This window comes from Antechinus flavipes, chromosome 4 (assembly GCF_016432865.1).
Source record: "Antechinus flavipes isolate AdamAnt ecotype Samford, QLD, Australia chromosome 4, AdamAnt_v2, whole genome shotgun sequence".
In the NCBI taxonomy this organism is placed as follows: domain Eukaryota; kingdom Metazoa; phylum Chordata; class Mammalia; order Dasyuromorphia; family Dasyuridae; genus Antechinus; species Antechinus flavipes.
In genome coordinates this window covers 37,087,446-37,105,206 of record NC_067401.1, presented here as the reverse complement: position 1 = coordinate 37,105,206, position 17,761 = coordinate 37,087,446, and the positions used below count along the sequence as shown (strand labels likewise).

Genomic DNA, 17,761 nt, shown 5'->3' with positions numbered 1-17,761 from the left:
CCATAGCACCAGTGCAGCAACTCTGAACTGATAGTGCAGGCCAGATAACTTGAAGATCAGAGGCAACAAGACGGGGTACTAGAACAGGGAAAGCATGAAAGATTCTACTAAGCTTGAGGAGAAAAGCACATCTTCCAGATGGTCAGTTCTGACCATCCAAAAGTTACTTGGGACAGACACTTAAGCTCGTTAAACATGAATTGCTCATTGTGGGAGGAGCCTGAGAAGCTTTGAAATCTAGACCCAATAGAAACCATTATCAGAAAGAAGGGAGCAAGGGAAAACTGGGGTGGATTGGGGAGAGAAAACGAAATTTCCAAAGAAGAAAAACAATTACTCAAAAAGAAAATTCAAAAAATTTGAACAGAAACAGATAAGATCAACAGGAGAACTGAAGGAAATATGGCCTCCAAGATCTGAGAAACAAGTTTGGACATCTATAAATATTAAAAAAAAAAAAGTCCCTTAATGAGACACAGAACTCTGTGGAATGTGAGGAAAACATGGAACAACCACATACTGCTCCTGAGTGTTTCAAAAAAAATCAGAATAATGAAATCAGAATTTATGACCCATGTGGCAAAAATAATGGACAGAATAGAAAAATTCAAATCTTTAATGACAAATCTTACCAAAGAACCAGAATACAAATATACAGAAGTAAAGAACAATCTAGAAGAGAATTAAAAAATATTAACATTAAAAGAAAATTGATTCCCCATGTTAGCAAACATTGATCTGGATTTTAGAATATATAGAGATAAAATAACCAAGATAAAAAAGCCTTGAGATCAAAATTATAGGACAAAAAAACCTTAACACCATACTTAATGCAAGAAATGATAGGAAAGAACTGCCCAGAATCTCTGAACACATAAAATTAAATACCAATTAATAGAATCCACAGATTACCTCCAGAAAATAACCCAAGACTGCACACTACAAGATACAGAGTAGTTAAATTTAACAATTGAATTCAGAAACAGGTTCTGTAAGCAAATGAGTTCTCACTGGAGGGTATCCTCTTTAAAAGACACATAGTAATGGGTTACCATAAATCATTTAAAAAAAAAAAAAAAAGCTGTGCAATATATTATTGGGCGACTTTCCCACGTCCTTGGAAGTTCATGAATAATTGACATTTCCCCAGGACTTGATCATAGCTCATATCTGTTTCTTCACCTTCTCTCAGTCACATTCCTGGCTTTTCTGCTTAACTCTTAGACCTGGCTTGGATATTCTAAGCATCCATAAGAAAGAATCCCTGGATCTGGGAATTATTCTTGCCTCCGCTATCCTAATAAATGACCCTTAATTTATCTGGGTTTTTGCCTTTCTTTATCTCCCCAGTCCAGGGGTCCTCAAACTACGGCAGCGGACCAGATGCAGCAGCTGAGAATGATTTTCCCCTTCACCCAGGGTTATAAAGTTTCTTTATTTAAAGGCCCACAAAACAAAGTTTTTGTTTTTACTATAGTCCGGCCCTCCAACAGTCTGAGGGACAGTGAACTGGCCCCCTATTTTAAAAGTTTGAGGACGCCTGGTATAGACTAACCACTTCTGTGGACCTCACTTTCCTCCTCTATAAAATAAGGAATCAACTTTTTAGGGATAAACCCCCTGTTGTACCAGTGACCATCTCCTTTTCTGCTTGGACTCCTCATTGTGATGTCCTATTTAACTGAATATCAGTCTGCCATGGGAGTTAGACTGTGCCTTTACTCCCAGTTTGTTTCTGCGTGTGTGTGGTGGGTGGGTCTATCACTCAAGGTTTAACCCAGTCCTCTACCTCTTTCCATCATCCGGATGATGTTCTTAACAGAGAGTTTCCTGCCACCTAGTGGAAGGATGTGAAAACCACTGGCATCAGGATTTCACCTGTGCTGCCATTGTCCATGGGAAGCGTTAGGGGGATTATGGAATCATGGAGTTGGTCCTGGGGACCATGTAGCATCTGAACAAGGATGTCTTTTACTAGAGAGAGAGTGACTTGTTTCTAGAGAGCTGACCTTGAAGCCAGGAAGAAGACAGATGGATTTTCACCGCTGAGATACACTGTCTATATGACCCTAGGCAAATCATTTAAGCTGCCTTCCTAAATTAGAAGGAAGTTAGTAGAGGGCATTTCTCATCTTGGAGCTCCCCGTAACAGTGAAATCACAGGTCCAATTCCTAGTCTGTTCCCCAGCATTTAGTACAATGTCAAAGCACATTGTTAAGTGAATAATAAATGTTTGTATTGGAAGAAAGAGAGAAAAATTTGAAACACAAGGTTTTAAAAGGGTGAATGTTGAAACTATTTTTGCATGTAATTGGAAAAATCAGATATTATTAAAAAGCAAAAAATAAAAATTATGTTTGGGGAACAAACCCCCCAAAATAAATAAATAAATGTTGGTCGATTGATTTAACAAATAATCATTCAGCCTCCACTTGAAGACTTCCAGTGAAGGAAACTCACTACCACCTAAGGCAATCTATCTCACTTTTGAGTGGTTCTAACGGTTATAAAACTGGTCTTGTTGTGAAACTGCCTCCATGCTCTGCCCATCCATTGCTGATGGATGTTTTATTATGTCCAACATTTTGTAACTCTATTAGGAGCTTTCTTGGCAGAGACACTGGAGTAGTTTGCCATTTCCTGCTTCAACTCGTTTGACAGATAAAGAAACAGAGGCAAACATGGTTAAGTGACTTGCTTAGGACCACATGGCTTGTAAGTGTCTAGGGTCAGTGAACACAGGAAGATGAGTCTTTCTGATTCCCAGCCCAATGTTCTATCTACTGCACTATCTGATTTTTTGTTGTGTTTTTTTTTAATTTTTAGATAACATATCCAATTTTTTTATTTGTTCTTTCTTTTGTGGATGGAAGTACTTAGACATATAGACTTTTCCCAAAGACTGCTTTTTGATAAATTCTAAAGTTTTGATACATTCTCTCATTGTCATTTTCTTTAATGAAAATATTTCAGTTCATGATTTTTTAACAGACCAATTATTTTTACTTAAATCTCCATCAGTTCTTTCATTTTAGGGAAGAACATTAGAAATTCTGACCTTTTAAATTTTGAAAATTTCCAAGAGTGAGCCACTGGGAGGTCTAAGAATAGATTCCGCATTCAGATTTGTAGTCTTCTAATCCTACTTTGAGGCCCAGAGGTTTAAGAAGAGAGTAGTTTGAATTTCAGTATCCCGCCCAGATATTACAGAGACAAGTACTCATCTAACAATAGTGCTTCACTTGAATATGAACTTCATAAGACCAGTGCATTAAATCTGAGCCCAATCTGCCCAGAGACTGAGGTAATATGGGAGGAATTGTGCCCTTACCATATGTTGGGGGGAAGTGTTTATTCTTCTTTACTTTTCTATCTTCAAAGTAAATATCCCTTTGTAAAAAACTAAATGATTGCAATAATCTATCACTGAAGTAGTCTGTCACTGAAGTAGTCTGTTACTCACTCCTACTGGTCCCCTGAACTTTGTTTTCCTGAGGATTCTACTAATATTGAGACTTTCAGGGCAGGATTTGATCTTCTCAATGGCTGATTCTTTTGTCCTAGGGAAATTTACCGAAGTTGGAAAATATCCAAGACCTAGTGGTTGAGAATCATTTAGCAATGTTTTTCCTGCCTGTCTCTAATTCTGATTCTCTTTTTCTCTCTCTTCTCTCTTCTTTTGCCTTTATCGTTATTTCTTCTTTGTCTTTTTCCATCCCTCTCTGACCTAACTCTCTATCCCTCCCTCTGTCTCTTTCTATCTCTGTCTCTCTATCTCTCTGTGTGTTTTTCTCTTTTTCTTTCTCTGTTTCTCTGTTTTTCTCTCTCTTTCTCCTCCTCCTCCTGCCTCAACTTACACCATACCAGGATATATATATATACATATATATATTATACATTATATATACCATATATATCAGGATATATAAATATATATACACACATAAAATTAAAAGGGACCCTAATTTTGAGAGGAAGAATATTTCCACTCCTAAGGGTAGAAGAGTGACATAGACCAAGAATTAAAACTGGAGCAAAGAATCCTAGCATCTCTGTTTACCAAGGGTGGGGCCTGTTGCTCAGCATCCTGAAGATTCTCCATCCAGAATCTGGTGAGCTTAATGCTCCCCTACCAGGGAACGGTTAAGCCATGGATTCTCCTGGTTATCTCCTCCTTAAATAGTTTTCCACATTTCTGTTAAGAACATCTGACACTCACATCTTCTACCACTTCTGTCTTAGGACACTTAATGTCCTCCTACTAATGATTTCAAAGAAAAATATTACTTATAACCACATGAAGAAGCTAGGCAAGCAATCTTCCAGTATCCCTGAATTAACATGGATATCTAAGGAAGACGAAGAAAAATACAGAGGTAAGCCATGGATCAGTCAAGGGCAAGGATTGGGGAATAAGAAGAAAAGGCTAGCAGCCCCACCCAGACAACTGAACTGAGGTGGGAGGAAGGGAGAGGTGAGAAAGAAGACATTGAAACCCTAGTTGGACACCGCTGAGAGAAGGGACTCATATCCTCAGGCCCCAGGAGGTTCTTCCTGCCCCCCACCTCACTCCTTTACTTCCCTCACACACAATGCCCCATCCCACTGTTTGTTCTAATCCCCAATACCCAGGGGAGTCGTCCTTCACTACTGACACAGCAGCTCTCTCTCCCTTGGGTTTCATCCTCAACGTACCTTTTTCCTGCTCTTGCCCCTACAGCTCTAACCGAGCTCACCAGTCACAGTCGCAGACTCCTTTCCTGCCACCAGGTAGGATTTTACAGCTCTGTGGGGTGGAATCTGTCTCAGAACCAGAGTCCTGGCTCCCAAGAGGCAGAAATGTTCCCAGCCTGTGCATGTCTTTTCAGTAGCGGTTGCAGACAGTCAGAGCATTCCCTCTGTGTGCCAGAGAGCCCATGGCCTTAACTTGAGGTTTACAGTTGGCTGTGGGAGGAAAAGGCCTCCTTTAGCCAACTGTCATTCAACTAGATGTTAGGTTTGTCTATTTAGTCCCCACACTCCCTCTGTGTGTTCGCTCTCTTGCCAGCCCCATTGCCCTGCCACCATTCTGTCATGTGAGGATCATTGACAAAATTCAATAAGCATTTATTAAGTGCCTATCATTTGCAAAGTATTTTGCTATAGTCTGAAAAATTTAAGGGCAAAAATAAAAAATTTTTTCTGAAGGAGTTTGCATTCTACTGGAAGAAGAGTTTTAGACTTGAAAAGATAACCATGGGATAGGCAGCTTAGCTTCAAGTTTTTAAAATAATGCAAAAGATATTCTTTGTGTTGTCAGCACAGTCTTTGGCACATTGAAGGTGTATAATAAATGCTTATTGACTTGACGTGTAATTGGAACCATAAAGCAACTAAGAGCACTGGGGGAAAGCAACGAAGTTAAGGTTGATGGAAAAAAGTGAACTTCTAAACAATTGAAGCTGTTCCAAGTAGAAAGGACCACAGAGGTGGTCAGGCAAAGGTCAGTTGCCTTGTCCATGGAGGAGTTAATCTTGATCACCTCTAAAGACCCTTTCCACTCTGAAATTCTGGGATTCTATGAAATCATAAGCCTTATCATGGTGCTGTGAGATCAGAAAACTAGAGGAATACATTAAAGGCACAAGCACAGGCAAAGGAAAACATGTTCCACATGTCAGTTGACAAAGTGCTTTGAGATCCTGAAACGGCAATGGATGTAATGGTTACAAATGAGCCTGCTTCTGTATATAAACCCTGGGAATACAGCCTGAGAAAATGGACAACACCCCAAAATGATTTTCTCACTAGTTTGACTAACTAGCAAGAAACTCAATATAGGAAAGAGATACACACTCAAGATTGGATCCTGCTTTTGTCTTTTACTAGCTGTTTGACCGTAGGCAAGTCACTTAATCTGTAAAACGGGGTTAATGATATTGCACTACCAGGTTCTCAGTTGAGGAAGGTGCTCAGTGTTACAATGGATAGAGTTTTTGACTTGGTATCAGGAAGACTTGAATTTCAATGACAAATTTTCAGCCTCATTTCTTCATCTGTAAAATCATGGGTGGTAATAATAGCACCTTCTTCCCAGGCTTATTGTGAGAATCAAACCTCCCAAGGTTTATTGTGAGCACAGTACTATATAGTAGACACTTTATAAATGTTTATTGGGTTGAACTGAAAATGAGAGAATAGATATAAAGTGCTTTTGCATCTCTGGAAGTGTTATGTAAGTGCTGGCTACTAACTTATAATTATGATACAAATATCCAGCAGAAAACTCTATCAACATTCCCACCATCTCCCTACATATGGAGAAAATCAACCCCCAGGGATCCCAGGAACTCCAACCATTTAATGAGAAGCTCAAATATCTGCTTGGTACACGACTTGAAGATTCCACAGAAGGACTGGGAGTAAGATAACAATTGACAAAGCAGGCACAGTATCTCTAATCAAAGTGTTTGGGCAAAACTGTGGGTGCAGAAAGGGCTCAGCTACGTCACTTAATCCAGTTCCTTCCCCGCACCTAGATAACTAAATCCACAGTTATAGCACCTTCTATACAGAAGAAGGAGAAACAGATAAGAGGGAGATCCCGTGGGTTGAAGAAACTAATTGGGAAACAGGTCACTAAGGCAGCTAGCCCACCATGAATAGAAATAATCACTGGCATAATAAATAATGTCAAAGGAGAGTCAGACCCTAGGCTAAGTTCAACCAGAGGAGAGAATTCACTTTTGAGTCTTTCCCACCATGACTGTTTCCCTGATCTCTCATGGAACAAGGCCACTGAGGAAGGGGGGAGAGGAGAGGCCATGATTTGGGGGACATAGGAACGGCAGTGGGGAGGGGAGAAAGGGAGGCAGACTACCTATCTCATTTGCCCAGCCAGGTCCTGTCACATTAGACAGCGTAGAGTAAAATTCCCAGCACCCCCGATGCCTGAGGAGTGCGTCATAGATCTCATGAAATGGCAGAGGCTAAAGGTGAGTAGCAAGCCTGAGCGGAGGAGGAGGGGCTGCAAGGGGGTTCCACAGGTTGCCCAGGTCGTCTTCTGGGTCTGTGGAGAGCAGAGCTGTGAATGCGCGCCTCTCACCTCATGTCACTCCTCATCCTCTGATTCCTTTCTGTCTCCTTGGGTGGCCAGGATCTCACCCGCAGCCTGAGTTCTTCCATAGAGGAGGAACAGATCTATGCAGCTCAGGTGAGAGAATATGAAGGCCCCCAAGTCCGAGGTCAGTAGAATTGAGGGTAGGGAAAATTCAAATTCTAAATCCCAGTTATGTCCAAAATAGTCATGGATCAATCTTCTCCCTAACACCCCCAAACCACAAAAGCCTTCTTTCTTTGCCTTTTCCCTCCACCCCTGTACTCCCAGCCACCATCCTTACATGAGCCATGAGGGATCATGGTGCACCATTTCCCATCTTGGTGAGGACTGAAGCCCATCCTTTTCTGTGGATCCTCCAGGCCTTGGGTAAACTGAGAATCAGCAAGGAGTTCATCATGCAAGCACTCTGGGTTATGGTGAGTTGAAGAGCAAAATTAGCCTCAGACTACAAGAAAAACAATGTAGAAAAAGGGGACACGGAGACCCTTCTGAGATAGTGGCAAGTTTGGAAATGGCCATGGGCATGGGCCAACCTGGGGGAAGAAGCAAGGAGAAGGGAGCTCACTCTCCTTAGCTCAAGTAGAATGAAACGGGGACTCAGGAACACCTCCAAAAACACCCTAGTATAGGGTGATGGGACAAATGTCTTCATCACCTCCCTGTTGTTGTATTCCCTTGAGCGGGTATGGAAATTCCAGGGGACAAAGGAGTGAGAGAGGTTGCTGACTTCCAAATTCCTAATTCCTAACAGGCCCAGATAGGTTCTGAGAGAGTGAAGTATGAATGCTGCAGAACCCTTGTTCTTCTAGGTGAGTAGATCTTCCCTCCTTGGGGGAAGGTGGAGAGAGGCTATAATATTGTGATAATAGCTACCATTTGCATAGAGCACTTTAAGAGCATTCTTTACATAAAGCTTCATACATATTATCCATCAACAATCCTGGGAGGCTACTGTTATTTCCATTTTGCAAGAAACTGAGCAAATTGAAGTTAACTAACTGAACAGGGTTCCAAGTCAAACACGCCATTCAAAAGATCCAGGTTTAGGTCTTACCTTGGACCATTACTAGCTGTACTAGCTCTGGGACTTAGATCAAGTCACTTAACCCCTCTTTGCCTCAGTTGTTTTTTATTTAGAAAATAAGGGAATTGAACTAAAGTATCTCTTAAGACTCCTTCCAGCTCTAAACATCATGAGATTACAAAAATATAGAAAGGGAAGGTATGCAAATACATAGAAAAGAATGGTTAAGAGCACTATCTCAAGCTGAAATCTGGAGCTGTCCAATGGTCTGATCATATCTCTTGGAAGGGTAAATAATAAAGAGAAAAATGGGAGAGCAAAAGAAAGGTGAAGAGAAAAAAAGAAAACAATGGAAAATGGAGAAGGCAGGTAAACTGAAGAATGAGGAGGAGAATCTTGGGGTAGCAGAGGGAGAAGTCTTTCCTAGCCAAGATAAAAGGAGGGCAAATGAAGAGAGTAATAATAAATAGATTGGGGAAGAGATGGCACAGGGGGAAGCCAGTAGGGTGAGAGTAAGGGACATAGACAAAGCTCCAATTGATAGATTTTGGTGCACATGGAATTTTCCATCATTAGCAATGCCAAAATACCCAGTACTTTAGATTCCATGAATAAAGGGGATATTGCCCTATTATATTTCTCCCTGGGCAGACCACATCTAGAGTATTATATTCAATACTAAGCACTATAGTTAGGACATTGATACAGAAGAAAACACCCAAGGATGGACAAGTAACAAGAATGATGAAGCCCATCAAATCTATCCTGTATGAGGATTAAAAGAACTGAGAAGGTTTATCTGGGAGAAGAAAAAACTCAAAAAGGATATGATGCTGACTTCAAATGTTATAGTTGAAAGTTTAAATGAGAGATTAAACAGTCCTGGGGGATCAAGCTAGGAATAATGGAGTGGAAGCTAGAAAGAAGCAAATTTAAACAGTGTCATGAAAAGCTTCCTAAGAAAACTATCCAAAAATGAAGCAGGCTGTCAGGCTGGGGGTGCAGATGAAGGGGTGTTGGAGGATCTTGGGCTTTCCCCTCACTAGAGCTCTTCAAGAATACTTTCCTTCAAGAAAGATCTGGATGACCACTTATCAGGTATGTTGTAGAGAAACACAGCTTGTGGGGATTCTTTATTGGGTATGGGTTAGACTAGATGGTCTCTGAGATCCTTCCAATTGATTATGTGATTCTGTAACTTAAGTCCTAAAGATTCTGTCTGGGGGAGGTAGGTAAGGGGAAGCAGTTGAGAGAGTGTGGTTCCAATGAGTGCCTTAACAAGGAGTAAACAGAGTAGAGGGAAAGGACCAAAGGGATCACCTTCACTGTAATTTGAAAGATGACACTCTCCTGGGCTCTGTTTCTTAACTAAAGCCTCTCCTGTCTAGGCTGCCTAGATAAATTTGTGATCCTGTCTCTCATCAAACATCTAAAGGGATGCTCCCTTAATCGGAGGATGGACACCCTGATGGGGCTTCATATGGCCCTCAATGCCTGGATCATGGTCAACAAAAACAAAGTAATTGTGGAAGGGGAGGGAGATAAAATTCACTGGGCACAAAGTGAGGGAAGGAGGGAAGGAGAATAAAGTGACAAGGAGAAATGAGATAATAAAGACAAACTGTGGGGAAGGGAAAATGAGGTAAATGACAGGAAGACTATAACCTAAGAAATAAGGAAGGTATCAAATCCAGACAGTCAGGCTCCTCGATTTATCCATAAATTACCAAGCATTTCTTGAGAGTTACTGTGAGGAAAGACAAAAGAAAAAGTAATCACCTTTCCTAGAAGAAAGATGGAAAAGGGAAAGAAGCATCAATTAAGGTTCCAGGCACGGTACTAATTGTACAAATACCTCAGTTGATCCTCACAACCACCCTGGGAAGTGGGTGCTATTATCCTCTTCACAATACAGTTGAATAAACTGAGGCAGATATCCAGTGACTTGCTCAGAACCACATAGTTAATAATTATCTGAAATCTGAATTTAAGAGCCCAGTGCTCTTAAAAACCTACTACCAAGGGCAGGGAAGTGGTATTCTAAGGGTTCTATCTCCCTGCCTCCCTCCACAACCCCAAGGATAAATACAAGGAGCACTTAATATTTATTGGACTGCAATTCCCAGGTAGGTGGAGAGAGACAGACCCTGTTCTCAGGTAGTTTCTAGTCCGATCACAGATAATTCAGTATTTGAGTGAGATGCTATATGGATGCTCTACCCAGGTGTTCACATCCAGGTGGAGAAGTGATACATACAAGGGAGCACTGGGTCAAAGTGCAGCAAGGGGAAGGGAGCAGAGCAGGAAAAGCAATGGGACTTCCTCATAGACATGCATACATTCCTCCCCAGCGGGAGCCTATAGGAGCCAAGGACACACTGATAAAGACCCTGAAGTCGCTGATAAAGGGGAAGAGCGCCCTGGATGACGTGGCCCTGGAAGCAGCTATGTGCCTGAGTTTCCTTGACCATGAAAATCCCATAGCCTGTGAGTTCCTACTCCAGTGCCTGACCCAAGGAGATATGAAGAGGAAGATGAAGGTTTGGGACTGCAGGCAGGGAGGCCGGGCTGGGAAACCTTCCATCCCTGCCACGGTGGCTCTTCCTTTGTCCAAGAAGGTCAACCCTAGGCCCAGTCCCCTCTGGCTGTGTTCTCCAACGGGAAATCAGTCAATAAACATTAAGTGGCTAGTGTATGCTGGGCACTGTGCTAAGTACTAGAGATACAGAGAGACAAAAGACAGATTCTGCCCTCAAAAAGGGCAGACATAATAGGGGAGACAATGAAGGAGAAGGGAATGGGACAGGGACCCAAGACATCAGGGCAAGGAACTAAGTGAGCCCTGGGTTTTCCCATTCTTGAGTTGGTTGGGACTTCAGGGAACCTGTGTCTAATGTGTGTGTTCACCCTGAAGCCCCTGAGATTGAGGAACACTCACTACCCCTCTTCCTCCTTTACCAACCATCCCACCCCGTCTTGATTCATCACCCACTTTCACTTCAGCTCCAGAGAAGTCATCCTCCATATGAGGAAGAGCACATTGAATATGGAGTCAGACAAGCTGGCTTTGATACTTAACTAACCTGTGGAACCTTGTGCAAGTCCTCATTAAGTCTCTCTAGGATGGTTTTCTCATCCACAAACTGTAAATGAGTTGGAGCTAGTAGAGGAGGGGGGTGAGGTCCCTTCCACTTCTGAATCATGCAGTGATCTTGCCTTCCCTTTCTAAGTCTCTGGATCTGTCTTTTGTCTTCCTAAGCCTTGTTGGCTCCGTCCTGCCACTCCTGAGATTTGATTCAGACCTGTCTTGCCCTAGGTCCCGCAGGCTCTTCTCATCCTCTTACCCCTGCCTCTTGGGTCCATACCACTTTGACTCCTGCTGCTTCCCACTCTCACTTAATCCTTTAACCACCCTAGGCAATGACGGTGTTAGTGAAGCTAATGAAGATATATACCTTGCCCATCCTCCAGGGTGCCATGGATCAACTAAGGAACTCTCTTGTGAAAAAGGTGGGAATTGTCCCCGAGAGCCACTGTGCTCCCTTTGGGGAGGAAATCTTTCTCTTCATATCTCCCTGAGTCAGGCATGAAGCAGAAACTCATAGGCTATAAAAACTCTGGGAAAGGTGGCGGGGTGGGAGGAAGGAGAGAGAATCTGCCAGGAGACCACTCTTCCCTTTTCCCCAAATCTTATTCAGGAAATTCTTCCCCCCTCCCCTCTAACAAACATCCCAAATCCTGGGTATGGCCATCCTCTCTCTATTTCTCTCCAATCCTCAGCACCGTTTAGAAGCCATCAAATTAATTAGGATTTTTGGACTAGAGGAGATTCAGAAGTTGGGGATGGAAAATGAAGTCTTTGAGCTACTTAAGCTGAAGATTCATGATGATCCCTTCCAAGTGAGTCCCCCTCTTTTCTTCCCTCCCCTTCTCTCTTCTCCTTGTCAATTCTTCTTCTCGTGTCACCATCTCTCATCTTACCCCTGATTCTCTTGACCCCCAGGAAGTGAGAGAAGCTGTGGCAGAAGTAGTGGAGGCACTAAAAATGAAGTCTATGATGCTGAACGTCATGGAGTCGTGAGAAACTTGGGAAGAAAGAGCGGGGGAAGAGGGGAGAAAGGCCCTCATTGGGCCTGCCAATACTGTCCACCCTATGGGGAAGGGGACCCCGCCAGATACTGGGAAGTGGAGGGCACTGTTAGTCCACCAGAAACTAATCTCTTGCTTTCATTGCCCTAATAGAGAGTGGGCAGATTGGTTTCAGAGAGAGATCCTTTCCCTGATCTGGGGATCCTGGGATACAAGGGCAGACGGAGTGTTGGGAGAGGTTGAGGAGGAGATGGAATAAGATGGGAGATTGGAGGATGAGCAATGACGTAAAGGACACTGGAAGAGGAGTATCCCGAAGGGAGAAGGGAGGATGTGGTCTCATGAGTGTCTCCCTAGAGAAAGCAGAGGGGGAAGGGCAGGTCCTGGAGATGTCCAACAGACTTCCAAACATTTATTAACTGCATGATCCTGCCCAGTCATTTGTAACTTCTTTAGATAAGTTTCCCACCTTAAATGAGGAGGTTGGACTCCACGGCCTCAAAGACCCCTTTCAGATTTCATTATATTCTTGTATAACAGACAGTATAGCGTGAAATAGAGCAGAGGATTTATGAAAACAGTGAGATCATGAGATGGAAAGATAGTGTGGGATAAAATGAAGAATGGGGGAGGGAAGTTGATAAGGAGAGAGAAGAAATAAGATGAAAGATAGGAGATCAGATGGGGAGGGAGAAATGGGATGAGGTAGAAAAGTAGGGATGAGATCAGACGGGTAGTAGGACAATAAGATAAGGCAGGGATGGAATGAAGTTGGAAATATGAGCAGATATGAAAAATGGAGTGGCAGTGGGATGGAGAGAATGGAGCAGGATTAGAATAAATGGGGAATGGGATGATGGGTGGAGGGAGAAGTAGAAGAATAGGATGGGAGGGATGAGAATAGGATGGAGGAGGAGGGAAAGGAATGAGCATTGATTTAGTGCCTACTATGTGTCAGAAACAGTGCTATATGCTTTTTTATAAATATCTCATTTGAGATAATGTGAGTGAAGGTAAGAATGGGGTGACAGAAGTCAGGATAAGGAGGTGGAATGTTAGGAGAAGTGGAAGGCTGGGGTGAGAACTCCAGGGTGATCACTGTAGATCAAATGGAAGAGTTCTCAAATCCCAAGTAGTGTTTTGACCTTTCTTGTGTGGTGAATAATACTTATCTACAGCAAAATAGGCCTAATAAATGGTCTAGTGGGCCCCTCCCCAGACCTGTTTCTTACGCCTGTTTTACTACTAAACTGTATAGCTCAGATTGTTCCCTCAGCTCCTTCAGTAGGAGAAGAGCTTGGAGTTATCACCCACAGTCACTTTTCCAAACGTTTCTCTCTGACCTGGGAGGTACAGGGGATAAAGTCAGCCAACCAATAATCATCTATTAAGTGACTCCTACGTGCTCAGTAATTTAGACAACCAATTGAAGCTGCTCCACTACTCCACACTTGGGCAAGGGGATCACTAGTTAATGAAGGACCAATCCTTCTTCTCCTTTTCCTTTCCTCTCCCAGTGACCCCTTCCTCTGTTCCCTCCTACACAGGGAGCTTAATGACGCCAGTGCTTTGGTACGTCACCAGGCTGTCGTATCCATTGTAAGGCCAACTAAATTGATTTCCTGCCTCTTACCCCTATTGCCCGATCAGTCAGCAGCATTTATTAGGCACTACCTATGGATTGGGCACTCCACCTATAAATCCTCAGCAGTACAGTGATGGGAGGGAGGGTGGAGAGGAGGAGGAGGAGGAGTGGTGGGCTGAGATAATCTGGAGGGGAAAGAAAGGGAAGAACAGGAGGATACCCAACACTGCTGAGGACCGACAGTGATGGACTGCCCATTCTTGAGGGCTCAGGCTTAGAAATCTTGGCTCAGGAACCAGGCTGTGGTCTAAGTCTGAATAGGGTAAGGGATAGTAAAAGGGTCATAGGCCAAGAGGCCTTGACTCCCTCAGCCTGGACACCAGCTTCACAGCCCCAGAAGAGCAGGTGCTGGTGAGGGCTGCAGTTCAGTGGGTTTCCTCTGCATCCCCCCCCATAAACCCCAGGAAAGGGGCGGGGCAGGAGGGGAGACATCAAAGGACATTTGGTACCCCTTCCCAGGGCTGGATATCCAGGATCTTTTACTTTTGCTTTCCACAGGGTGTTCTGGGCATCCGCAACTCATACATATTCCATTTCCTTCTGGACATGTTGGATCTGGAAAGGAATCATATGGTGAGAAAAGCGGTGAGTCCTCGCCCCCACCCTCTGCTTCTGTTCCAGATCCCCCTGCCCTACACGTGTCGTCCTTACTGCTGCCAGTCTCCACGTTCCCCTCCCCATCACCTGCTGGGTAAAATCCACATTCCTCAGTCTGGCATTAAAGACCCTGCCCCCAACCTACTGCCCCATCTTAGCTTCTTCTTTATACAGTCTTCTCATGTAAATCAGCTCTATCTCCTTTCCAACTTCCCAGTTAGACGGTAGGCCTTCAGACATGGTTCACGCTCCACAGAATCCCTTCCCTCTACTCTCACCCTATTCAAAAGCCTCAAAGCTTAGCTCAAATGTTGCCTCTTATATGGAGCCTCCTCTTATCATCCCGACAGAGACAGAAATGATCTCTCTGTCTTCCGAACCTCTAAAGTCCTTATAATGTGTGCCTGTCCATGGTACTTAGGTAGTATCATTTTCTGCTGTTACTTTCATGTTTCACATATATAGGACAAAGATCTACAGACAGACTCTTGTCCCACTCCTATCTCTCATGGTCAAGTATTATAATGCCCTTGATAGAAGGGGTGACCAATCAGATAGAAATAGAAGAGCACAAGCCCTTCGAGAATGGGGATTGTTACTTTTTGTCAGTATTTCACTGGCAGTGGGCAAAATACTTGGCACAAAGTAGGTGATTAATAAGTTTATTGGATTAAGGTGGTACGATGGAGAGTACTTGACTTGAAGTCAAAAAGATTTGAGTTTGAATAAAGAGGAGTCATTTAACTCCTCTCAGGCTTAGTTTCTTCATCTGTAAAATGGAATAATAACAGCACTTTCCTCTCAGCATGGTTGTGAGACTCAAATGAGTTAATATATGTAAAGTGCTTTATAAGATCTTAAAACAAAATATATGTTGCTGTTTTTATTATTAAAATTATAAAACGTTAGCAGTCATCTAGTTCAACCTCATTCACAGAGAGGGAAACTGAGATTCATTCTCAGTTCATCATTGTCATGGCTGAAGTAAAGTTCTGGTATAAGGTTTTTACCACTTCATGGTCATCCATTGTCAACCCTCCTTCAACCTGGCTCTTTGAGGGTTGGGAAAAAGTTAGATGCAAAATCTCCTTGGCCTGGCCTCCTGAGAAAGAGCCATACTGTTCCCTCCCCTCTCTACTCCAGACCAGAAAGAATCTGTGCCTGGAAGAGCCAGCCTCTGAATCTCATAATCTTGTTTTGCAGCTGGAAAAATTACTCATTAACCTGTCCAAGAAAGATCCCTGGGTCCGGGCAAAACTTGAGGACTGGAAGCTCCCGGAGGAGGAAGAGCAACAGCTCGTGCCACAAAAGGGCAAAGACAAGTCTTTGAAGCTTCGAAAGATGAGACAGGAAATGGAGCACAAAAAGAAGTCCGTGCTTGAAAGCCTGAGCTCCTTGATCTCTCAAAAAGTGTTTAGAAAGAAAAAAGTAGTGGTGAAAAAGGAAAGCTCAGACTTTGATTTTCCTATCAAAGGCATCGCTTTAGCCTCCGACTACCCACCCTGTGTCAAAGTACATGATAAAAAGGAACATCTTAAGAGACCCTGGGATTCCCCAGTCATCAGGAAGCACCTCAAGCAACTTGCTTCCTATTGAGTCAAGGCAAGTATGTCCTAACAACTCCCCTTCCACATTAACTTTACTCTTCTCCCCATCACCTCCATTTTCTCTGTGACAGCAGATTTCCAAGTCTGTCTCATAAATGAATTAATAAATAATGAAAGCTAATTTGTCTCAAACATCATTCTTATTTTCAGAGTAACTCGATATATATTTACTAAAGTACAATGTACCAAAAAGAGACAAAAAGGTCTGTCCTCAAAGAGCTTATAATCTAATGAAGAAGACAACATGCAAGCAAATATATACAAACAAGCCTTTATAGAATAAATAGGAAATAAGAGAAGGTACTAAAATGAAGAGGACTTAGGAAAGGTTTCCTGTAAAATCCTGTGGGATTTTACTTGGAAATTGAAGCCAAGTAGGTAATGGTCAGTGTGGAGAAGGGAAAGCATTTCCAGGCATGGGGGACAGCCAGAAAGAATACCTGAAAGTCAAGTTCCTTCACAACCTCTGTGATTCTTAACATAGTGGAAGAGAGAGATAGTAGTGTTAGAACTCAAAAAGTCTCAGCAGGAAAGGGCTTGGGTATGAGAAGCCACATCATTGGTCTATAGGTTGGCTAACCCTGTCAGTTCTATCTCACAACCACCAATACCAGCTGCCAAACAAATGTCACTGATCAGGCAGGTAAGTCGGCTTAGAGAAAACAACAGGGCAAGCTGAAGGATACAAGAAAGAATGTGTTAAACACCATCTTTACCATCACCTCCCTTAAAACCGCAAGATAACTCGGGTCAGCCCAACATTTTCTGGAATAGTTGCCTTCTTTCTTCCCTCTCTTGCCACAAATGGCCAGTCCTGCTTCTAACCTGATCCCCACAGCTACAGGTTAGGAAATGGTGGAGATAGGAGCTGGCAACTTCTTCTGCAGAGATGGCCAGCACACTAAATGATAGTTTAGATCCCAAAAAATCTCAGAAGATTAGAACATTAACCTAAAGGTGAAATTTAAAAGAGTTGAGTAGTAGGTCAGTAGGACTAATATCTGGTAGTTCAAGTTCAAGATTGAAACAAGATGAAATTCTTCTCTGTCCACCTGACAGAAAAAGGAAGGTTATTGGTAACCTGGTTATTGGTACAATATGGAGAAGATATTTTACAAGATAAAATGTGGAAGTACAGTATTTTGTGCTGGTGGTATTTATATTGCTAGTCAAAAGCCTTATGGATCAGCCTCTGACTTTTCTACTGAGATGACCAAGAAATCTGCGATAGTTGCCTGAACCTCAGCCCCCTGAGAGAAATCCTGGCATGCCCCAACATCTAGCAAGAAATTTCCATTCCCTTATGGAAAAACGTTCATTGGTGCCTCTCTGCAGTTGCCATACGAGGTATCAAAATGGTCAAATATTCAGGTGAGTCTTGCCCCTATCCTAAATACACTGGACCTTCCTTACCAAAAGAGCCACTGTGTTGTATGGAACAACCTAAGTATGTCCACAATAAACTTGGAAGAGGGGGGGGAAACACATCATGACCTTGATACTCCTTCCCCCCTCCCAGAAAAACTTTAATGCCCTCTTTTCCATTTATTCCACACTCCTGACTAAATCACAGAAATATACTGCCCCTTTAGAGATCCATGTTTTCTTTTCTGTATGTTGACTCAATGTATCTTCTTCTTTACTTTTCCTAGTTTTTCCTATATTCCTGACTGTTAACAGATTTCACTTTGCATCAGTT

At 42.8% G+C, this 17,761-nt stretch overlaps 1 protein-coding gene across 1 annotated transcript; it reads left to right on the top strand.

Moving 5' to 3' along the window:
- The first annotated feature begins 4,137 nt into the window (after positions 1-4,137).
- Positions 4,138-16,183, top strand: HEATR9 (HEAT repeat containing 9). Its single transcript, XM_051992450.1, has 15 exons — positions 4,138-4,377; positions 4,722-4,771; positions 6,260-6,402; positions 6,882-6,975; positions 7,137-7,193; positions 7,460-7,516; positions 7,852-7,909; positions 9,513-9,643; positions 10,476-10,664; positions 11,542-11,634; positions 11,905-12,024; positions 12,128-12,201; positions 13,761-13,812; positions 14,357-14,443; positions 15,659-16,183. The coding sequence occupies exons 1-15, from the start codon at positions 4,266-4,268 to the stop codon at positions 16,049-16,051; spliced, it is 1,710 nt and encodes a 569-aa protein (XP_051848410.1). The 5' UTR covers positions 4,138-4,265; the 3' UTR covers positions 16,052-16,183.
- Positions 16,184-17,761: the final 1,578 nt, after the last annotated feature.

Coding starts and splice junctions, on each gene's coding strand:
- HEATR9 (XM_051992450.1), top strand. CDS start 4,266: ATGATTTCAAAGAAAAATATTACTTATAACCACATGAAGAAGCTAGGC. Junction 4,378..4,721: donor AGACGAAGAAAAATACAGAG/GTAAGCCATGGA, acceptor TTGCCCCTACAG/CTCTAACCGAGCTCACCAGT. Junction 12,202..13,760: donor ATGCTGAACGTCATGGAGTC/GTGAGAAACTTG, acceptor CCTCCTACACAG/GGAGCTTAATGACGCCAGTG.